The sequence below is a fragment of the Diuraphis noxia genome, unplaced genomic scaffold (assembly GCF_037042655.1).
Source record: "Diuraphis noxia isolate RWA-SAM2 unplaced genomic scaffold, SU_Dnox_SAM2 contig0003, whole genome shotgun sequence".
NCBI classification, from domain to species: domain Eukaryota; kingdom Metazoa; phylum Arthropoda; class Insecta; order Hemiptera; family Aphididae; genus Diuraphis; species Diuraphis noxia.
This window is the reverse complement of record NW_028301713.1, coordinates 32,109,807-32,126,890: the sequence shown is the minus strand read 5'-3', so window position 1 is coordinate 32,126,890 and position 17,084 is coordinate 32,109,807. Positions and strand designations below refer to the sequence as shown.

Here is a 17,084-nt window from a genome sequence, read left to right as displayed (position 1 = left end):
AAACATTATTATGTTACTGATTAAAATAGTAACATTTAAAAAAAAAACACGAAGTTACTTCAGGGTTATTAACATATCATGAGATTGTTTTGGCATAAATATATAACGTCATTCATTAGGATTGTACATACAGGAATTACTGTAAAAACTTATAGTGCTGTTCTAACCAAGAAAGTATTAAAAGGTCATGCCTACTGTCTATTAATGTATATCAAATAAATAGTATGGTAAGAGATCGTAAAATAAATACTCAACACATCTCTATATTATACACAGAAGTTTGAAATATTTTTATATTTAAGTGAATTTAACTGTTATTTTGCAATTAAAAATAAGTAAATTGTTGACAGTTATGTATGAAAAGTGGTGGTTGAACGAGCAGAATAAGCATAAAGTTCCCAAGTGAATATAAAAAACCGATAAAACTTACTTCTTAACCACAAACAATAATATTAATGCAGCAGTCAGCAATATTGCAGCGATTACAGGTCCAACCAACCATAATAAACCAGGTGGAGTAGCGCTGCTTCTGACACTCACATGGTCATTTATTGTTCCACTGGAACCTGTGTTAGTAGGCAGGTTCATATCTCTTAACTCAGGTCGCTTGGGTACTTCTTCAGGGCCGACCTCACGCATTTCCAACGATATAGGCTCAGAAAATGGACTAGATGTGTATAAATGCTAAGAAATAAAGTTGATGTAAAATTAAATTATCAATAATTGTAGTGTCAGTCTGGCTCTCCTAGCTACCTGGCGATCGCGGAGCCACAATGTTTTTTTTTTTCTATTTGGAGACCCCAAGAAAATTTTTTTGTATTTGAGTCTGTATTTAGTAAAAAACTAATTTAAGTTAAATAAAGTTATAAAATTTAGGTTACCTTTTTACATCTTTTATTGTTTGTGATGGTAATAAACTGTTATGTACTTATAAAAATTAAAAAATTGGTTAATCCAGGCACACTGAAAACAATTGTATTTGGGACTAAATTATGAGCCAAACTGACATTGAATAATTGTTTAATTTATATTGTTAAACTACACAGCCTCTGTGTAATAATTTCATTAAAATTATTATTATTTACTTTTTGTGGGGTGTCAACAAATGCTCGAACAAATATTCTGTACTTCACATTTTGGTCTAGTTTTCGATTGAGGAATCCATCATATGTCTCACCATTGCCAAGATAAAAGGTCCATGGTATGGTTCTGTGAGGGAATTTAGCTGCAATGTATGGTTCACCTTCAGCTAATATTTCTTGTTGGGAAATTTCAACAAGCTAAAATTTACAATAATCATGAATTAACTTGTAAGTATATAAATTACAAAATATGTATGTTAATAGTAATGCATACTTTCTGATTTAAAAACTCATCCGGATTCATAAGTGCAGTGTCTGGATTTTCTGGAACAACTACTACATAATAATGACAAATCGGACCATATTCTTCAGATGCTTGAGGCAATATAACCTAGTGTAATACATAAAACATAGTTAATAAATGTGTATTCACTATGAATAAACAATTTTAATTACGTGAATTTTCTGCATGTTTACAACACCGAAAAAATCAGGTTTGACCATTGGTTGTGGAGCGGCCATTTGAGTGGTAACTGTAATTCTTGAAGGGGGTCTATAGCTACGGTCAGATGGTACAGCACTAACATTTACAGCGTAGCTTATAAATGGCGATAATTCATCAATTGTATGGCTCAAAACATATTTGTCTAACTCTATTATTCGAGTTGGTACCATTTGTAACTGGGTTACGCCCTGCGAATCTCTAAACTCTTTAACTGCATTAAACGAGATCTTGTACCCGATTGGATTTAATTTGATAGGCGGAGTCCATGATAAAGTCATGCTGTGGGTGCTTACATCTGATGCACGCAAGTTTAATGGTACTTCATCTGGTTTTACAATGACAGTGATTTTCTCAGACAGTCTTCCAAAACCCTGTAAACCAATATGCATTAATTAACAAAATTAATTATAAAAAAAAACAATCAATTGAAATAAATAAATACTATATTATTTACATTATCTATGCGAGCTGCCACGGCTATTGCATACTGTGCCATTTTTTCAAGATTAGCAAGATCTGTGGATTCAGTGGCCGGGACATCTTTTATATTCCATTGGTTAAGATCTTCAACTGCCGTCATTGTATAGTAAATACGATAACCGTTGATTTTTACTCGCACTGGGACGGCTTCCCACCACACTTGTATACTTTGATCAGATGTTGCTACAGCCTTAACTCCCATAGGAGCACGAACCATTTCTCTGGTGGTGTTTATGGTCATACGTGGACTCCACGGCCCTTCACCTTCAGCAGTCACTGCCCTAACGGTGACAACATATTCAGTGCCCTCCTCTAGTCCAGAAAATACCGCCTAAGACAAAAAACAAAACATATTAATACAGTTAAATTTTAAAACGCCATACAAATTTGTAAGACACACAAAGGAGGTCGCATTTGGATGATATAATCTTACATTACACGCATATAATATTTATCATATTTACACACAGTAATTCAACTGAACTCTTTCTAATATTTAAACATTTTTAAATTCCTTATTTTATATAATTATTATAGTTTGATATTTATAAATTTTATGAAGAATATAAAAAGCTATATATTTGATATGTTTTTAAGAATTAAAAAAAAGAAATATCTAATTACTAATTTTAACAATTTATCATATAATATATAACATGTAACAATGGTTTATCTATAGAGCAGACTGTCAGTTATAACTGAGAGTAGCAGAATTGGTAAAAACTAAAATGGATTTCATACTTAAGAAGAATAAAGGATTCAAAACACTTTTATAAATTCGTAAAATTATATAAACGCCGAATATGAAGAGGAAGAAGAAGAAGTTAATATTAATTTAACTCGAGGACAAATCGCTTCATTTAAATATGCTCCAATAACCTCGTGTGATGTGAAAAAGAGTTTTATATAATCAATATAAATCTATTCTACGTTCAAATTGCCGATTGTTCGTATTTGAACATTTGAAACAACATAATATGTTTTATATATATATATATATCATAGTAGCATGTAATAATATAAACTAATATTTAATATAATAATAATAAATTATGAAGTATGATAAATAATAATATTCTAGGAATGGTAAAAATTTGTTATTGCATATAAATCCTATCCCTGGTTATAAGATATAGTTAATAACTAATTTTTTCAGTAAATATTAATAATTTTAAAGAAACTTATGTTTTTATTTATTATTAGAAATTTATCGACTAATGTAATTTTTTTTTCATTTTGACATTGTAAATAAATGTTTAATGCACTTAAAAATTTCATTTAAAGATATTTGTGTTTAAAATCATGATTTTAAATCTTCAAATTATTCGTTGGGAAGGGAAGAGCATCAGATATCCGTGCTTTGCGCGTAAGACATGCAAACTGCTAACGATTTGTTTTTTTTTCAGATTTAAATTAGTCAATGTGTTCTAAACCTAACCTAACCTTTTTCAGTGTGGTATTTCTATGTGTGATTGTAGACTGATCGATTTTTTTGTGAAACTGTACATCGTAGCGGATTATCTGTCCGTTGCGATGTTCGCGAGACGGCTCGTCCCACACGACACAGACCACGTCGGGTGTCTGAAATTCATACGACACGTTTATCGGCGGACCGGTCGGTGGACCTTCGGGAGTGTTGAAGTATTCTGTGGCTTCTTGGCCAAAGCCCACTTGGTTTTGACCGGATATGTGAAATTCGTACTCAACGCCACGTTCTGAAAAACAAAACCAGGTTGGTATTAATACATACTAATACGTACAAACGACCCTATAAAGGTCGACCTATCAAAATTCTACGGTAGGATAATAATATATCCTAACCTAAATCGGTGATGCGCCTTTTGTTCTCGGTCATCATGATCTCGAACATTTCCTGTCCCCTAATCCCGTAACGCAATTTGTACCCCAACAGTTCCCCGTACGTGTTCGTCGGCCTGGTCCATTCTAGTTCGATGTTGACTTTGGGTTCTCGTTCCAAAACCCTGCAAAACATAATCGTGGTGTTATTTTTAAAAGCAAAAGATCGCATTTATTTTCGTCACACGCGGTTATACATGAACATAATATAATATTATCGAATTATTGAATATCTTGTTAAATTAATCTATCGTAAATATCAGTACTTGAGGTTGACGACGGGCCGGACGGGTACGCCGCCTGGCGTTTTGATTTTGGCAGGATAACTGCGATCGCCGTCGCCTTTGCGAGTGATGGCCGCCACCTGGATCGCATACAGGGTATCTGGTTGCAGACCGGTAACGTTGCTCTCCAATGCGTCCGTGACGTCAAATCTCAGCGGTTCGTTGAGCAGCGCGTTGCCCTGTGGTCGGAAAAAGCAAAAACGATACGGATTAGGCAAACAGCTATTGGTCAATGACGATCTATATAGGTTTGTATGCATCTGGCGACGGCATGCTGACCTCAGGCTTGGCTTCTTGAACGTGTATGTGATAACCTCTGATGATGCCGTGTCGGTCCTCTTCGGTGGGTGGTCGCCATTGCACGTGTATCGTCGTCGAGTTGACTGGCAGTACTTTGACGTCGGTAGGAGGTCCTGGCACTGTTATATACCGATACACATACAAGCTAATTAGATATGTTTAGTATTTAAGAACGTTTTACGGATGGTTGAGCAAACAAGCGAAATGGTAAAAAGGATCAGTTTATGATAATTCCTTTTATACATCCATTTGACTTGCGTCACTCCGATAACGTTCGTCGCGTTATAGTTGCGAGGAAAAATAACGTTTTCGGAGTGAATATTATATATTATAAAAATGTAAAAAAAAATTACATCATTTCAAACAAAAATCAAAATTTGGAAGGTGAATAAAAGATAAATAAATCGGGGTTACACTATTAAAAAAAAAAATAAAAATAAAAATAAATGTTTAGGATAACACAAAAACAAAAATAAAATATTTAAGGGTTGTTATATTGATCAAAAATCAAAATCTACCAAAAAAAATATCAAGGATTACATTGGTTAAGTACTGTTAAAAAATATAAGTCAAACGAAAAAAATCCAAAGATATAAAATGTATCGCCGAGCTAGTCAACGGACGATCACTGCTACGGGGTGAGAAAAAAAAATTAAAACCTTATTATTTTTGTCCACTACTACGTTTTGGTTGCGTTTGATATTTGTGTACTCACTATTCATTTCTGGACGACCAGATCACCACGGGGAGACAGACACGACGGTTTCGCATAAAAAATAGTGCGAAATCGTACCAAAAAGATACAATAAAAATACTTTTAGTGTCAAAAATACAAAAAACAAAAAAAATATATAAACGCAGTCGTATTATATATTATATAAATACGTGTGTGTAAAAATTATGTGCGTAAAAAATTTGTCGAGCTGCCAAAATACAAAATGTGTGCAGCGTTACCAAAAAAAAAAAAAAATAATAATAATAATATATAATATTATATATGTAATATGTATATATATATTATTTGGGAAAAGACTTCCGTCCGGGAGATGGGATATGTATTATATATAAATATAATAAAAGAGAGACGAGAGTGAAAAAAATGTGAAAAAGAAACACAGCAGATAAATTTATTACGTACCTACGGATAGTATGTGTGGATCGAGTGCAATAAACAATTGCACGCACGCACGTCATCGAACGATTTTTGTATGTACGTAATATCCAGTTATATATATATAATATATAGTGATATTTAAAAAAATATATTTTATACGTATACAGTGAAGTATTCGATGGGGGATCAGATCTACTACTCTATCCCAATCGCCTTTAAAAAACCTTTAAAATTATGTGTTTATGTGCATATTTTGAATTTTATGACAAAATCAACTGCAGCGATTGATTTAAAAATGACCAATTAATTTTACGTTTTACCCATTATATCAGATTAAATAAATATATATAATTTATATATATACCGTGTACCTATAAATTATATATATATCAAAACATATCAGCTATAGGTACAATAATGTGAACGTCATGTTATTATAAATAATTTAGTGTTGGTATTAATGATGAACTAGTTCTTGGGAACTATTGTTAATATATTTTCTATGGTTTTCCGATAATTGATCTTTATACCCCAATTGAAAAATAATCTCGACTACGTCACTGTATATATATATATATACATATATATTATATAATACATATATTGATATATTGATTTACATTACAATAATAAATATTATGTGTACATTATGTGTGATTATCCAAGCGATGTGCATTATATTAACTTAAAGCTGTGTATTATACGTATTCTAGGTGCAACTTAACGTTATATAATATAGTGGTGCTCGAAATTCAAGTTCTGACCCATAACCATATATCGACGCATATATAATTGTTGTTGTTTTTATTGTTATATCTATGCCCACACAGTATAATAATATAGAGCTGGTATATTACATTATTATATCGACGGTATAATAACAATTAATTTACCAGATTCGGCATTCCACGAATATATTATATTCACATGATATTCAACAGTGCCTATAATATTATCATCGAATACCAACATAATATACCGCCGTCCGTTGTTATAATAGGTATACGTGTTATTGTGTGGTGTGCCACGCGTCTAATTAATTACTCCCTCAGAGATCATAGAGATTGATTGATTCTAACCGAAAACGATTATGCGTAATGATAATGATATGATATGTACTGGGTTCATTCGCGAAGACGACGACTACGTCGTTTATATACATGATGCGATCTTTATAATGTATTCTGCAGGGCCTGATTAAAACTAATAGGTATCTGCTGTTGGCAGGGATGACAGCGGTCATATCGTTTATTGAAAGGGACCACGCGAGTCATGAATTCTTGTCATATTAGTTGTCCGCGAAGAGGAAAAAAATCGCGATCGAAATTCCACGAGGCATTCCTCGCAGACGATTACAACGAAGACTTAAGTATATATACGCACGGACTAACATCCAATTCGCTGTCACTCACGGGTCGAGGTATTTACATCTCTATATATAGTTAGCAGCAGCTGTGCATAGCTATGATTTCTATCGCAGTAGGGCCACAAACACCGTAAAGCCAATTCGGTATTATAATCGTTCAACACACGTATAGATATATAACAACGGTCGAGCTGTACGACAAACGTATATTATTATGTAGGTATTAGTATTGAGCGTAGATATTGCGTTCTGATCTATTTCCAATTTTCATCGTCGACAACAATTGAGCGTTAAGATATTATCGTTATGGGCCAAAACATTGTGGTGTGGTGGTGCGTTGGTTTAAAAAACCATTTTGTTCTACTGTGCTTGTATATATTATAGTAATAATACCGAGTGTGTTGTATCACTGTGCGTCCGAAAATTAAAAAAAAACACACACACAGTGATTACACGAACCCGGAAGAGATCGTAGTATAATAATACTTATAATACAGTGTGGTGCGAAAGACAGTGTGAAAAGAAGAAACACAGCGCATAAATTGAAGAGATTCAAACAACCACCCGTACTATATTAATCCGTATCCATATCCGCGGCCGTCACCACCATGATTGTCGTAATGTAATATAATAATACATCAGCAAATACATATTAAATATAATTGTAAATTAACAGTAGGTAATCGCTATAATATGCGGTATGAGTGGTACAATAACAGTGCCATGTTAAGTGAAGCCAAGTGGAAAGGGGGGGGGCACATCTTATCATAGTAACGATTGTAATGTTCCGAGTAAAATAAAATATTTTCAAATTACAATTGTTTTATTTGAAAAATCGTTTATAAAAAAATAATACGAAATATTTTGAAAATAAAATCTTTGTAATCAAGGTTTTTAAATTATTTGTTCTCGTTGTTTGATTGAATCTTCCTCTCAAAGTCTCAAGTGAGTGTCTGATATTTGTAAACATTCAATTTTTTCTTATCATTTGTATGTAGGTATATTATTTAGAGAATCGAAAGTGAAAATAAACCATCATCATTAAATCGGCCATAGAAAACAACAAGATGGACGCATATATTTTACAAAAATATTTTTCATTACACAATTGCGGATAAATAAATAATAAATTTTTCGTTTTTATTTGTTGGTACCTCATACTAGTAAGAAAAAAGAGGCTGGAATTTGTTTAAACACGGCACTGTGATGTAATACATTGCTAAAGTAATATAGCGGTGGTGAAGAAGAGAAAGAAGCACGACCTTACCTTCCTACACCTAAATGCATAGCGAAAAACAAACAAAATATGTATCATGTAATGATATTCTATCAGGTAATATTATTGCATCGGGAATAATAATAATATGTGATATATTGGTCCCCCGAGCAGAAATATATAATGCTTAATATAACATTTTAAGTCATACATTTATAATTTGGCCTCGTTAACTTGTATTTGTGTTGTGTGTGTGTGTGTGTGTGTAAAAATGGAGGTTGTATATAGCGACTGTTGCGTCTTTGGTGTGAGAATATGCTTACCGTCTTCGCGTGTGCGAACCGTTAACGGGAAAGAGGACGGACCGTCGCCGACGGACGTGCCAGCCAGCACCCAAATCTTGTACTCGGTCCACCGTCTCAGGCCTTCCAGCGTGTAGGCAGTGACGTTCTCCACCCGGTAAGGTTCTGCTTCCGAGTCGGACATACCGCTCTCCGCGACCATCACCTTGTAGTAGATTATCTGGCCGTTGCTACGGTCGGACATCGGAGGCTGCCACTGGACCAGGATCGACGTGGGGCTGACGGCCTCGGCGGTTACATTCTGCGGTGGCGCTTCGGGCACTGTGATCAGTGGCAATAGCAGTACACCGCGGGTATCGGGGGAAAAACACATAAAAAGTCGTGGTGAAGAAATAACAAAATAACAAAACAAAAATCAACAGAAAAATAACACAAATAATAATAATAATAATAACGGCGAAAACGAAAAATAATATTACCACCACGAGACCGTATTATATTCGTAGGTATATATAAAGAGTGAAAATAAAACAAAATAATAATGAAAGACGACAAACATCATCGATGTAAATCCCCTTGTCGTCGTTGAGTACACGATCGGTTGTATTTTTTTGTTTCTGTATTGGATGGCGCACGCGGATAACACCCGTACGGGATGGTATAGGTACTATACGCTCCGATTCAAACAAAAGTAACATTACGATTTATATGTATATACATATAAAAAAAAACCAACGTGAATAACAAATCTCTCTAAATATATATAATATCGAAATGTGTGCTAGTGCATATTCTAACGTCATTAAAACACCGAGCTGCGTCCGACTCAATGTACACACACGCGCAGCAGACATTAAATTATAATATTATATGTATTATAAATATACTGCAAACACGCCCCATCACCGTTTCGCATAAACCAATACAATATATAACTACACATATATATATATATATAGTGTTTGTATAAAATATATATTTATATAATCACTTCCTTATGTATTATAGGAATATTATCGTATATATTATATTATGTAAGATAATTTTTTTTTCTTAATAGACGCTTGTTATTATTGTATTCCTGGTACCTACAATTTATTTACTTTGTATGCAGGATGTACATGGAGGATTTGACGATTTTAAACTAAAATGAAATGTTGATACGCATGTCATACGTCACAGATCCACTCTGTACAACGCCAAAGACTTACATACCTCTATATTATCTATAATATCATAAATTATACAGCGACGGTTTTTATATTTTTTTATTCTGAAGTACAGTAGAATGTTTTTTTCTGAAGATATCGATGGATACTTAAATGTAAAATGTATTGTAGCTAACCTAACCTATAGCTCCACATACAATATCGTTTATTGTATATACGCATTTATAGAGTTTTGCAGTCTATAATGTTACAATAAATCTCGAGTGCCTTTATAGTTCAGTAAAAATTAAATTAAATTGATCTTTTCACTTTGTTCACGACGAGTCTCTCAAAATTGCATAAATTGCAAATTAAAATAAAAAAATAAAACAAAAACAAATGGTCCCCCGCCAGTTATTAATCGTCATAAATACATTACTGCTGCAGCTTATAATGCCGCCGAGTTTGATCGCGCAATCGCTAGTGTGCCCCGTCAAAAAAAAAAAAAAATCATCTCACATAATATCATGATTTATAATATTGTATTCGTTAACTATGCGAAGTTCAAATTCACGTTTTCAGACTTTACACACGTCCCATCCGGCGTGTACAGCCGGGCAGCAGCTCGGCGCGGTCGGTAAACAAACACTCGTGCATGTGTCGCTTTCTTCCGGTGCGTCGTGGTGTGCACTCTATATTAAGTTATTATTATTATCATAATGCCGGTCGCGTCTCCTCCTACCTGATGGAATGTCTTTCGCACGATATACGCGTATAATAGCCGACCGAGTACAGAAGACTCGCTGAGACCTTTATTTGCGTCGGCGGCACGCCATTCACTTACCGTATTGTTTGGTCCGGACCTGGATTGGAGGCGTTGGCGCCCCTTCGCCGCGTTGTGATTTCGCCGCCAGCCAGACGTAGTATAGCGTGTTTGGATAAAGTCCGGTCAACGAGTAGTTCTCCGATACCGGGATGCGCCGATGATGTTTTTCCTGCAGCAAGTATACACGCAGACGTTACAATATGTATATATTTTATATCCGTTCAAAGACGTTATGTTTTTATAAATACATCAAGTTTGAGATTCACGGTACGATTATTGTATTGTTGTTAAACAATAAAAGTTACAAACTTATATTAACGATTAACTATAAGTTAGAAACTACAAAATTAAAAACTTTTTTTTTTTTTGATGAGAACAATTTGCGTTCAAAGTCGTGGACGCAATACTCTGATTGCAGAAAATGTATGGATAAACGACTGTTGTCAGCTATTTGATAATCAAATTAAAAATCGTAAGCGGCAGGTATATATACATCAATGTCTGTTGTTAAAATATGTTTTTTCTTTATAGGTACATTAAATTGTTGAAAACAACAAATCATGAGTTGAATTGTAATAAGAAAGTTACCTAGTAAGAGAGTTGATTAAAAAGTTGTAAATAGGAAAAATAAATACACATTACACACACACACAAATATATATATGTTTATATGTTGTTTGTTATATCAACCTTGACGTATGTATCGTTCCAGTAGAGTTCATAGCTGAGAATTTGTTCGCCGACTTGATTGGGTTTAGCCCATTGGAGTCCAATAGACGTTTCACCGATTTCATTCACTCGCAGGTCTCTTGGTTGACTGGGCACTAAAATCGTATTTTTACATTAATGAGAGCAAATTCAAATAGAAGTTGTGAAAACAACGAAACAACGAGATTTGGAGAAAAAAGATGATAGTCGAAAATAAAAGATAAAAAAATGCAATAGCTAGAAGTAAGTTATAAAACTATCGATTCTAAAATAATAAGATATACCAATCACTATAAATAGCGCAAACAGACCTAAAACATCAGTCAATTGTTAATACATTGTACACATAAATGTATAAACTCTTTAAATAAACAAAAAATGTTAGTGATCCCATAAAAAACAATTAAGGCATAGACTTGATGTAGGTTTTCGACACTATTACTATTTTGGGGATCCTTCGTTGAAATTTTACATTATTATTTTTTCAATACTGTACTCATATTCCTGTATGCTGGGACGCTACAGAAATAACATTATGATCACACGGCGCCTTGAATAGGCAATTTAGCTACATTGCTGTATGAGATAACCTTATAAAATATTATAATCATAAAACACATTCTACATTTCATAGAATAATTTTGATACTACAAATTAGGGAACCTGTGTTTAATTGTTTTCAAATGACAGCAACTTCATGTTAAAATAATAATTTAAAAAAACACAAAAAATGTACTTAAAAACATAATTCTATTTTATTTTTATAGTTATATATCTATAAATAATAACCTACCTAAGCCAACGTATTTTGCATAACGATACCAGTCGGTACGTTGTTTAAAATTAAAAAAATCTAATCGTGTTTTAAATCCTTCTAGCGAGCCATTCTTTCTATATATGCACCAAAGTCTTTAAAGAGCTAGTCAGAGACATATCATTATCATACTCACAAATCCATAACACAAAAAAACTCGCGATCGTATTTACCTCCTTGTTGCATTTTGACCTGAACCGGCGAAGATAGGGGGCCGGGTCCCACGCTAGTGAATGCCTGCACTCGTATGGTGTAAACGGATAAAGGTGTGAGTTCGTTGATAGTGGTCAGCTGATTGTTGTCGACTACCATGGTATTCCACGACGACAGCTGCTGGTCCGGATTCACAGTGTAGTAGACCTTATACCGCTGAGGACAAATAGAAAATTGAATTATATAATTTAAAGGTGTCGAGAAGTTTTGGACTTGCTGTCAGGGAGAAACTCGTTTGTGCAAATTATATATTATTATTTTTAGTCAGTCATTAACAATGAAAATTGCATTTTATCTTCTAGGCTGATGTTGTAATCTTAAATATTTTCGAAACGTGAAGTAAAAAATAGCTTTGGATATAAAACATTTTTAAATTTCATAAATCTCGAATTTTTGGGAGCCTGGAGATATTTAGCTATAGTTTAGAAAATGATAGGTATGTGCAAATTTGTGGGACCATTTTCCTAGAAAATGAGCACAATTTTTCTTGAAAAGAAAAAAGGTACTATATATTTTTCATCCTATTTTTTTTTTTGGAATTAAATCATACCTATTTTTCTCAAAATATTAAAAATTTTTATTAAATCTTCAAAAATATGCTTATACAACATTATAATTGATATTTCGATTTTATTTTAGCCAGCATTGATAGCCTTAATTGTTGTCTATTGCATTAATTGTGGAATTTTACAATTGATAAACGCATGACCATTATATTATAGTTTTATTAAAATATGAACACATGGGCATGGGCATAAGTGTATGAATTATTTTTCAACTTATTTGCAAAAATTTTTTACCAGCAGCATTTTCTTTAACGGTTATTGAATAGTTTTCCATACATATTAACATATTGAATACAATAAAGTTATTTTATAGATGTATCAAGAATTTTGAGTGTTATTTTTGCAAATGAACAGCTAATATTTCGTTTAAGCAGTTTTTCATTTATGATAATACAAATTAATATTACAATTAAATTATTTTATGTTTAAAATAACTATATTTTGTTTGTTTGTATCTTTTTATTTACCTCAGCTGTATAATTCACAAAATCATGACACATATAAATATTGATATGTATTTTTTTACCCGTTTATTATTACAATATGATTTTTTAACTTTTTCTATGTATTATATTTGGCTAGAATATTAAACCAATAGGAACTCAAATTATTAAAAGAGTGACAACTTCATATTTTAAAATCGGAGAAAATTGGTATAGATTTGTTTTTGTTTTTTTTTTCAACGAAAATAACAACGGTCGTATGAGTAGGTACAGAATGGCATATTAAAGCCTAAGGGTAACAAATTATTTACAGGTACCAAATTATGTGCGTAAAAACAAGTCATACATATTTGCATAAGCGAATTGTACTCAAACTACGCCTCCGTGCAACATATCATATTAAGGTGGACATTAACAGCTAAAATACAGTTATTATATTGTGCTTACAATCACTTGACCGTTTGGCGTCTCGGGTTCTTCCCATTGTATGACCATCGTGCTCGAACTGAGCAAACGCACTTGAATATTCCGTGGAGCGGATCCGGGCTCTAAAATTAAACAAAATGTCCGTGATGTCTAAAACGTATTATTCCATTATACTATGGTGTACCACAGAAGTGTTAGAACATTTTCATGGTATCTCCTAATCGATTTTATTTACTCATTAATTTTAAGTGTAATTTACAAATCAAGTAATAATTTTTTTAATCAAAACATAAAAATAATAATTTTTTATTTAATATTATGAAAAAAGTCAAAAAATATTGATTAGAATAAAAGTTACTACATAGTAAGTTAATAACATTTGTCAGTTCTTTGTTACACACCATATATAATTTTAGTCGAGTTTTCGTACCTTTTGCGGGGTAGTGCAACAAAAGACTTTGGTTTGTTATAAAAACATTATGAAGTTCGCATAAGAAAACGATTTTTCCATTATTGTCCGTTTATTTTCGATTTGAGTCACGTTGAAAATTTTAATATTTAATATTTTTATAAATTATACGATTCTTTTGAGTCACGTAAAATCGAGTAAATAACTTTTACCTATGTAAATGACAATAACCCGGAGTACCTAAGTTCTAACTGTAACACACCATGTATATTTTCCGTAATCAAGTAATAACTCAAGTTAAAGAATAACAAATATAGTAAATATTACGAGTACATTGTTTATTATTCAATACTGTATTGTATGGATAATAGTGAACATTTTTCATAAAAACGCAACTCTAACTATATAAATTCAACATCAATATGTATGCAACTTTGAAATATAAAAACAAACTAAAACAATTACATCATCGCCTTATAAATAATATCATCTCCTTCCAAAAATATATTTAATTCTCTCGATTGGATCAAATAGTGAGCTAGCAATAAGTATTTGGAGTGTATAATGACTAGTTTCCAAACTAAAGTAAATTGCTTTTTTCCACTACAAAGAAAAAGTTTAGATTAAAACGATTTCAAAGTGTGATAGTAACAGTTTAAACGAAAAATTAGTAAAAACGTTTATTTCAATTTAGACACACATTAAAAGTATAAAGTTTTTAAATTTGTAATTATCAAGTAGCTTTGAATTTGTATTGCTAATTATCAATAAATTAATAAAATTAAAATAAAATTTACTTTATTTATAATTAGCATTATAAGTAGAGCCTGGAAATAAATATTTATTTTTATTTTTTTAGTACAATATTTATCAAACACTTTTTCTCATGTTATAGGTAATATAATATAAATTTTTATTTATCCTACGGGTTTAAAAAATAATTCTACAAGAATTAGAAAAATCAAATATAATAGGTAAATAAAAAAACCTATATTATGATAAGATATAAAGTTGTATAGTAAGTGCAAAAATTTTAATAATATGCGTTAAAATAGGTAAGTGATTTTATAACAATCATTTTTTTTGAAATATTATAAATATTTTGTTTGGAATATATTTGAAACTATGTTGTTATATTAAATATAGGGAACTAAAAAATATCTATTTTATGTAAATTATAAATTTATCATCTACATTTTTCTACATTTTTAAACAAATTATGTGGTATTTTATCAAAAAATGTATTTGAAAATGTTTTGCAATGAAATATTTATGTCATATGTTTTTATCATATCATAGGTAAAAGTAGTTACAGAAATTAAGTTTAATTTTTCTACTAAAACTATTTTAATTAATAATTTATTATTTTTATATTAACTTTAATTTTAGATTCTGGAAGAATTACAAAAATGTGTTTTTTAAGCTTTGAAATATCACAAAAATTAAAAATATCAAAAGTGAATATTGTTTCATATTAAACATTTCATTCCAGTAAATGAACTAATAAAAAAATATTTTGTTTATACGCATAATGAAGTTTGTATAAAATTAACAATGGAAGGTTTAGTTAGAGAAAAAAACTTTAAATATGTGACTAATTGTATGTTTATTATTTTAAACAGGCGCACCTATCATAGATTTAATTTAAGTTTTAATTCGAAAAATGATATTCATATTATAAATGCACATATAATCAGAATAAATTACTGGTAGCATATTATTTTTGGAATTGAGAACAAAACTTTTATACACTCACGGAATTGTGAATTCGTAAAAGGAAATTCATCAATTCTAGAAATTTAAAAGACAATTTAATTATTGTTTAAACATTATTAAACCAAGTTTGATGTCATTCAAAAATAGGGAATATAATGATTATTATTAATTTTAGTTTGTTTAATATAGCCTATAGGCACTTATAAATATTCACAGCTAATTTTTATAAATCAATTAATGTTAGTACAAAAGTGTTATGCGTTAGGTAAATATCTTAAATATATTTATACAGCACAGCTAAAATGAGAAAGTTAATTTCGCAGTTAAAAAGGTATAGGCGTTCATATTATATATGTGCACATATTATTATGATATGTATTGAATAATAAACTACAAGGTTGGTTAAAAATTAAATCTAACTTACTTGCACCTTCACCAAAAGCAGATAGGCCCGCTAGAAGAAAAAAAAAACAGAAATATAAGAGAGAGCGAGTTAAATAGTACATAATATCTAATACATATATACATACACACACACGGCACACACAACACGCATATATATAATTAATGTAAATACGTGTTGTGTGTCCAGTAAGAGCTGAAATACGGACTTGCAGTCCCAGAAAACTCTTTATGGGTGTATACACATATCGTAGAAAAGCGTTATCAAAATATAAGTGTATTCAATAGCCCAGTAAAAAGCCGGACGTCTACAATGATGAGATATCTATAACTATTATGTATACGTGCGTGTATACTGTATATATATATACACAGTATACATATTATATACATGTATATTATACGCTGCAGTGCCGTTCTTCAAAAGCTTTTACACTAATGAAACAGAAGTTTTTCATTCCTGTTGGTAGCTAGTTGATATAATTTGACGCCTGTGTCATTATTATTATCTTTTTTTTTTCTGTCGCCAGTATCAGCGTATCTTATGCGCAACCAACCACCGTTTTGTCGTTTACATACAAACTAATATCATATAATATAATACATGACACCTGTTCACAAACACACGCCCCTGTGTATATACCATATACATATATACATATACGTGTATACATATTATATACATGGAAACATATACATACTATGTACGCACGACGCGTTTAATTAATATACAGTTTTAATTTTATACCGTGTTTACAGCGTTTAAACAATGGAGTAATTATAACAACAACAGCGATTTTGTAGACAATGAGCTAAAAAAAATTCATTACGTAATCACGAGGTTAGCTTTACACGGGTGTGGTGTGGTGGGAAGGTGTCTAGGAGTATAATAAAAATAATAACAACA

General features: G+C 31.5%; 1 protein-coding gene across 4 annotated transcripts in view; it reads right to left on the bottom strand.

Moving 5' to 3' along the window:
- Lar (tyrosine-protein phosphatase Lar) overlaps positions 1–17,084 on the bottom strand; it is a 158,733-nt gene that overhangs the window by 9,490 nt on the left and 132,159 nt on the right. For 2 of the 4 annotated variants that reach the window (XM_089222664.1, XM_089222666.1), the window contains 15 exons: positions 16,200–16,229; positions 13,672–13,772; positions 12,176–12,371; positions 11,171–11,304; positions 10,499–10,649; positions 8,528–8,827; positions 4,488–4,627; positions 4,191–4,387; positions 3,889–4,049; positions 3,511–3,782; positions 2,042–2,398; positions 1,539–1,958; positions 1,357–1,473; positions 1,086–1,280; positions 431–684 (listed from right to left, as the gene is read on the bottom strand). In XM_089222664.1, the coding sequence (XP_089078790.1) occupies positions 431–684; positions 1,086–1,280; positions 1,357–1,473; positions 1,539–1,958; positions 2,042–2,398; positions 3,511–3,782; positions 3,889–4,049; positions 4,191–4,387; positions 4,488–4,627; positions 8,528–8,827; positions 10,499–10,649; positions 11,171–11,304; positions 12,176–12,371; positions 13,672–13,772; positions 16,200–16,229 (3,025 nt within the window). The remainder of the gene's footprint in view (positions 1–430; positions 685–1,085; positions 1,281–1,356; positions 1,474–1,538; positions 1,959–2,041; positions 2,399–3,510; positions 3,783–3,888; positions 4,050–4,190; positions 4,388–4,487; positions 4,628–8,527; positions 8,828–10,498; positions 10,650–11,170; positions 11,305–12,175; positions 12,372–13,671; positions 13,773–16,199; positions 16,230–17,084) is intronic. The other 2 variants (XM_089222667.1, XM_089222665.1) reach the window with 2 other exon arrangements.